The sequence below is a fragment of the Tenrec ecaudatus genome, chromosome 18, assembly GCF_050624435.1.
Source record: "Tenrec ecaudatus isolate mTenEca1 chromosome 18, mTenEca1.hap1, whole genome shotgun sequence".
Lineage (NCBI taxonomy): Eukaryota > Metazoa > Chordata > Mammalia > Afrosoricida > Tenrecidae > Tenrec > Tenrec ecaudatus.
The window spans coordinates 57,329,343-57,336,033 of NC_134547.1; the positions used below are offsets into that span (position 1 = coordinate 57,329,343).

Genomic DNA, 6,691 nt, shown 5'->3' on the forward strand with positions numbered 1-6,691 from the left:
GCTCCTCAGGGAACAAGGCTGGGAAGTGCTGGCTGCTTGGTGGTGGGAGGGTCTACACCATTGCCCTGAGCTCCTCACCCCAAAGTGGAGCAGCCATCGGTGTCCAAGGCTGCAGCCCTTCTGGAAGCAGTGCCCTAGGGGAGCAGAAGAGGGGGGTCTCCTGAGGAGCAGTGGGTAGACTTGAACTGCCCACCTTTCAGTTCCAAGCAGGCCGTTTTAACTACTATGCCACGGGGGCTCTGTCGATTAAAGGGCTCGGGGAGGGAGCGCACAAGGTAGTATGGTGGACAGGTCGGTGGTTGTCACCGTCTTGCCTCCCCCAAAGGCAGCCCCAGCCACAGGATTGGAGAATACGTCATGCATTAGGCTAGTGACCCACCCATCCCACCCCCAAAAGCAGGAGGGGTGGGGCAGATGAAGAGGAGGAGGGGACAGAGGCCCACAAAGGATATATTGATGAGCAGGTTGTTGCTGGGGACAACTGGTGGCCGGCCTCCAATGGGGACCTTCTGATGAACCATCCTGCCAGGACAGGAAGTTGGGGTCTCTAAGGTCCCTTGGGACAGCCTCTGGGGCACTCTCGGATGCCTGCAGCACACTCACACACACACTCACACACACCACCACCACCCCTGTGCTGGCAGAAGGACCTCCAGCTGCCCAGACCGCTCCAGCATGGTGGGGGCGACACTGAGGGCATGGGGGTCCCTGGGAAGGTGGGCTGTCGCAAGCAGCCCAGACAGGCAGGCAGAGGCGGCAGCAAAGGCAGTGGTTTCACTTTTGTTGGGCGAACACTTCCTCTTAGACTTCCTGGCTGAGCTCTGGGGCCCAGCCGTCCACTTCTCTGAGGGTCCACTGCCCCACTCCACCCCCGAGCTGGCCTGGGGAGCGCTCCAAGGGTCTCTTCTGCAAATCCAACCCCTCAGAGCAGCCCCATGAGCAGGCCCCCAGCCCCGGGCCCGGGCGGGGCTGCCATGGGAGCCCTGGGGGATGACCTCATTAGCTACTACAGGGCCCGCTCGGGACAGGGCCAGCTCGGGCTCTGCAGGCAGGGAACCCTCATCAGCAGGGCCCGGCGGCTCCTGGACACAGAGGCCCCTCTGGGGCTCTCTCTATCCGAGGACCTGGTCAGAGCTCTGGCGGGCAGCACCGGGGTGGGACCCAGCCCAGCCCAGGACGTGTTGCTGCGGGCACTGGAGTTCCTGGAGCTGATCTCCGTCAACCTGCTTCTGTTTCCCTGGAGGAGGGAAATCAGGGCCCTGAAGGTAGGTCCCGAAGGTCCCCCCCATTGTCAGAGCAGGGGGGCGGGGCGGGGGCAGGGCTCAGCCTGGATGGGGGAGAGCATTCCACCAGGCCCAGCGACTGGGGTCCCCCATTACAGCTGGAGAAACTGAGGGCTAGAGAGCTCCGGGCGATTTGTCTGTGATCCACAGCTAATAAGCCAAAAATCTAGGGCTCCAACCCTGGCCCTGCAGCGCGGAACCTCTCTTAGGAGCAGGAGCAGTCACAAGAGCCTAGGGGGGGTGGGGGTGGGGGTTCTGGACTGGGCACTGAGGCCTTTGTCCCTGTGGCCCGGGCTGACTTAGGTGGAGCTCCGCTAGGCCTCAGGAAGAAGGTGGAGAGAGCTGGAATCTAAAGAGATGTTGTTAGTGACAAGAAAGCTGAAGCAAGGGGATTCCAGATGTGAGAATCGCAAGTGCAAAGGCCCTGAGGGGGGAAAGGATTGAAGAGACTAGAACTTCATGGAGGAGGGTGGGAGGGGACTTGGAGAAGCCGCTGGAAGCCTTTCTGTTCCTGCTGCAGACCCCAGGATTCCAAGCACTCTCCAGCTGTGGGTTTAAGATAGGCCCTGTCCTGCCTCTGGGCTTCAGGCCACCTGTCTGTAAAATGGGTCAGAGGGTGGCAGGATGGTGGGCCCGTCTTCCGTGCCTCTGGGATCTGGACTTGGTCGGCCAGGCTGGCCTGGCCCCTCTACCCCTCCTCTCACAAATGCCCTCCCTTTGTTCCAGACCTACACGGGGAGTTTTGCCTACTGGGTCCGGCCTGTGCTTCCCACACCAGCGCTGCACGCCCTTCTGGGCAGGCTGGGCTACACGGCCACCTCTGAGACTGAGTTCTCGCTGGCCCGCCCGGTCCCCGAGGATGCCGCCAGGCAGATGGCCTTAGAGATCTTCCTGACCAGAGTTGCATGCGAGGCTGCTGTCAGAGGCCAGGGCGTGCAGAGACTGGCCAGGCCCCTCTGCAGGCGCAGCTCAAAGAGAGGGCTGGGGAAGGGCCGCCACCTCAGTCAGGCCGCCCGGCCAGGCCCAGGGTCCAGGGGACCCCAGCAAGGTCCCTCAGAAGAGGCAGGCTCAGAGAGATGCCCGGACGCCAGCACTGAACCTGAACACATGTGGGTGTTTCTGAACCTGCCTGAGACCTCAACCACCCCCAAACTTCCCCTCGGCGAATCCCCGGCCCCCTTGGGTCGCCAGGGCCCTGGGAGCACTCGCTCGGACAGTGAGGAGTTCCTGACCTGCTACAGTGATCTCGCCCTGCATCGGGCACCCCTGTTCCCCCCGGACCATCCCCTGAGCAGCTGGCAGGGAAGGCAGCTCCAGGACCCAGCCTCGCTTCTGGCAGCAGCCGCCCACCCTGGTGGATGTGGGAGGCAGCCCCTGGTCCCCATGCCCAGCCAGCTCTGCCTGGTACCAGGCCCCCAGCCACCCGAAGCAGGGCAGGAGCAGTCCCCCTCTGACCCAGGCCCCAAGCCCCGCAGGGTCCCTTCTGAGATGGAGGAGCTCTGTGGGCACTTCTCCCACCTCTTGGGGCCCCCAATTCCAGCAGAGCAGCCCACCCCTGGGGCTTTCCTGGCCCTGACACTGAGGAGAAAGAATCATGAGGGCCCACGTGGGGCCAGAGGCAGGGAGGGTGCTGCCCAGACAGCAGGGACAATGGCTCTGAAGGTCCCCCCAGACTCCTTCACGTATTAGAACCCCCACAGGATTCACACACACACCGCACCCCGGTGGGGGGCATCATAACTCACACAAGGACACCATCCAGGTAGCTGCTGGAGTGCTGCTCTCCGACTGTCCGCCCCGCGATCATTCCCACCCGTGCAAGTAAGTGATAGTCCTGCAAGCTTTGCTTCATCCGCTTCATTGCTACCCTCAAGGTTAGCAGATCAAAACCACCACCTGTGTCTGTGGGAGAAAGAGAGGCTTGTCTACCCCTGCAAAGATTTACTGTCTTGGAATTCCACAGGGGCAGTTCTGCTCTGTCCTATTGGATGGCTCAAAAAACCTCAAACTCACTGCCAGTGAGTCACAGTGGCCCCTGGTGGGTTTATGAGCCTATAACTGTTTACGGGAGTAGAAAGCTGTCTACCTCCCCCCCCACCCACCCACCCAGGAGCTTTTGGTGGTTTCGAACGTCGACCATGTGGACAGCTGTCCAACGTGTGTAACCACTACACCATGACTCAGAATTGACTTGATGGCAGTGAGTTTTCTTTGAAGGGGCAGCTCTTCCTCAGTCATATATTGTCTGCTAAACTGAAGGACTCATCTTACACCATGTAAGAAAACATTCTGCTGCTACTGATAAGGTTTTCCGCAGCCAATTTCTTAGAATGGATCCACCAAGTCCTTCTTCCTGGTCTTAGTCTGGAAGGTCCGCTGAAACCTATGGCCCACGGCGGGAGCCTGGTGGTATTTGAAATCCAGGTGGCATTGCTTCCAGCCCCACAGTCACCCACAAGCCTCCACAGTTGAAGAGATGGTTGCAAGAATGGTGGTATCACACACAGGTAAATGTTGCTGAAGCTAACTTACAAATGGCAGTACATCAACAAGGAACCGCCAGAAACCCAAGCTGGATTCAGAAGAGGACATGAAATAATAGCTAGTGCTGCTGTCAGATGGATCTTTGCTGAAAGCAGGAGACTAGAAGGATGTTTGCCTGTGTTGTGGATTTCCCACCCCACCCCCAAGTTGTATTCGACTGTGCGGCTCGTGACAAAACATAACACTGCAAAGAATGGGAGTTCCAGAACCCTCCAGGTTCATTCAGAACCTGCACATGGAGCCAGAGGCAGTCCTTTGAACAGAACCTGGCGGTACAGCAGTCTTTAAAAGAGGAGGGTGTCAGCACTGGACCCTTTCCCCGGGCTTTCTCAACCCGTATGCCGAGCAAATAATTTGAGAAGCTGCTCGATTTGAAGAGCATGGCTCTGAGATTAGCCAGACTCACCACCACCTGTGGTAGGCCGGCGACACAGCCTTGCTTTCCGACAGGGAGAACGGGACGCACTTTCTGATGAAGAGCAAAGGCCAGAGCCTTCAGGATGACTTCCACCTCAACATGAATAGCAGCAATCCTCCGTCTGGACCAGCAGACATCCTGACCAACTGAAAACAGATGAACCGGGACTTCACTTTAGTTGGATCCAGCCAATGCTTGTAGCAGCAGCAGTCAAGAAAGCAACATATTTCGCTGGGTGAGTCTGCTGCAAGAGGCCTCTTCCAGGTGTCAAAACGCAGAGGACTAACGTGGGCCAGACAGGAGCTGTGGCATTTCAAATGGCCTCCTCTGCATATAAAAGCTGGACGCTGAATAAGGGAGACCCACAAAAAAATGGATGTGTTTGAATGATGATGTTGGCCAAGTTTTTTGAATACACCATGGAGTGCCAGAAGAAAAGCAAGTTTGTCTTAGAAGGGGTGTAGTCAGAATGCTTCGTAAAGGCGAGGAGGACAAGACTGGATCTCCTCCGACTGGATCTGCTATCAGAAAGGACCAATCTCTAGCTAAGGGACTTACCGTAGTCTTGGTAGAGGGTCAGCGAGAAAGCCAGACCTCCAAGGAGATGGATTAACCTAGTGGCTGCCAACTTGGTATCGAGTGGGATGGTGACTCATGAGGTACTGTGGATGGCTTTCAAGTCAGTCTTGTAACTTCCTCCACGAGATTGGATGGGACTTTAGGGATAAGGTGCATGGTACCCTCACCCCCCTAGGGGAGGTGCAGCTATACAAACTGAACCACAAGGAACCCTGACTAGATTTCTTTTTGCCATCCGCCTGGGCTTCAAATGAGCCATCCCAGAGATGGAAAAGGGAGCTCTTATGATTGTCAAGAGCCTGGAGTGGAGTGTGTTCTTTGGACCCAGGGTCCCTGAGCTGAGAACTTCCTAGACCTGAGAGAAAGAGACAACAGGGAAGAGCAGAAACACCAGAGACAGTGAGCAGCAGAGCTAGGAGAGAGTGCAGCAGGCTTCCTGACCCACGGTGCTAGAAAGCTGAGCTCCGCCGGGCAGGCGGCTTGCTAACAGAGGACAGTGCCTCCAGGCACTGGCTGGAGCTGGGCGTCCTGCCCTTGGAGCAGAGCAAGAAGGCTGAGCATCTTCACGCTCACTGGCAGAGGTAGCCCCAGACAGCTTCCTACATAAAGTTCCCAGAGCTCTTCTAAAGAGCGATTACACGTGCCCGAGTGAGGGAGAGAGGCCGGCCAAGGACTGGAGAGAGCCTGCCTGTGGGCAGGGCCAAGAAGAGGCTGTCCAAAGACCCAGAACGAAAAATTGTATCATTGTGAATGAGGGGGAGTGTGGAATGGAGACCCAAAGCCCATCTGTAGACAATTGAACATCCCCTTACAGAAGGGTCACAAGGAAGAGACAAGCCAGTCAGGGTGCAGTATAGCACCAATGAAATATACAACTTACCTTGAGTTCTTTAATGCTTCCTACCCCCCCACTATCGTGACCCCAATTCTACCTTACAAATCCGGCTAGACCAGAGCATGTACATGGGTACAAATAAGAGCTGGAAACACCGGGAATCCAGGGCAGATAAATTCCTCAGGAGCAATATTGAGAGTAGGGATACCAGCAGGAGAAGGGGAAGGTGGGGGAGAAAAGGGGAACCAATCACGATGATCTACATATAACCCCCTCCCAGGGGGATGGACAACAGAAAAGTAGGTGAAGGGAGACATCGGTCAATGTAAGACATGAAAAAAAATTAATAAATTATCAAGGGTTTATGAGGGAGGGAAGAGAGGGAAAAGGGGAGAGATTAGGAGCTGATACCCAGGGTTCCAGTAGAAAGAAAATGTTTCGAAAATGATGATGGCAACGAATGTACAAATGTGCTTGACACAATAGATGGATTGTGCTAAGAGTTGTACGAGCCCCCAATAAAATGATTTTAAAAAGAGGCGGTGGCGGCTGTCCTGAGTAAAGAACTGTATCTTAAGCATTCCTGAGCCTGAGCTGTAGTCTGCTACTGTGATCTCTGTGTGGTCGTCGCAGGAAGTCTCGACCCCAGCAGATGAGAGCTGTGGGAGGTACAGTTGGTGTCAGCACTGGTACAAAGGTCTGATGTACACCTGCCAGGAGTCTGCCATGGGCCGCTGATGCCCATCACGCTCCTCCTCCCACCTTGTGAAGTAAGAGGTCGGAGGACACTGCCCCTTCCAGGCGTTTCTACACAGCCAGCGCAGGGTCGCCATGAGTCCGGGCCATCAGCACAGCATTCATGTTTTCCACTTAGAGAACTATCAGCTCCATGGGAAACCTGTCTCTCTCCTGTAGCCAGAAACCACAACCTACAACATGTCAAAAAAAATGTCACAAACACTGCAATGAATATCCTTGTGCAGGTATATTTTCAGTGTTGCAGATGTACCGTAGGTCTTAGAGCTGAGTTAC

At 56.0% G+C, this 6,691-nt stretch overlaps 1 protein-coding gene across 1 annotated transcript; it reads left to right on the forward strand.

The window, feature by feature from the left end:
• The first annotated feature begins 827 nt into the window (after positions 1–827).
• On the forward strand, positions 828–6,192 carry LOC142431436 (uncharacterized). The gene is made up of 2 exons (XM_075536367.1): positions 828–1,265; positions 2,010–6,192. The coding sequence occupies exons 1-2, from the start codon at positions 936–938 to the stop codon at positions 2,970–2,972; spliced, it is 1,293 nt and encodes a 430-aa protein (XP_075392482.1). The 5' UTR covers positions 828–935; the 3' UTR covers positions 2,973–6,192.
• Positions 6,193–6,691: the final 499 nt, after the last annotated feature.

Coding starts and splice junctions, on each gene's coding strand:
- LOC142431436 (XM_075536367.1), top strand. CDS start 936: ATGAGCAGGCCCCCAGCCCCGGGCCCGGGCGGGGCTGCCATGGGAGCC. Junction 1,266..2,009: donor GGGAAATCAGGGCCCTGAAG/GTAGGTCCCGAA, acceptor CCTTTGTTCCAG/ACCTACACGGGGAGTTTTGC.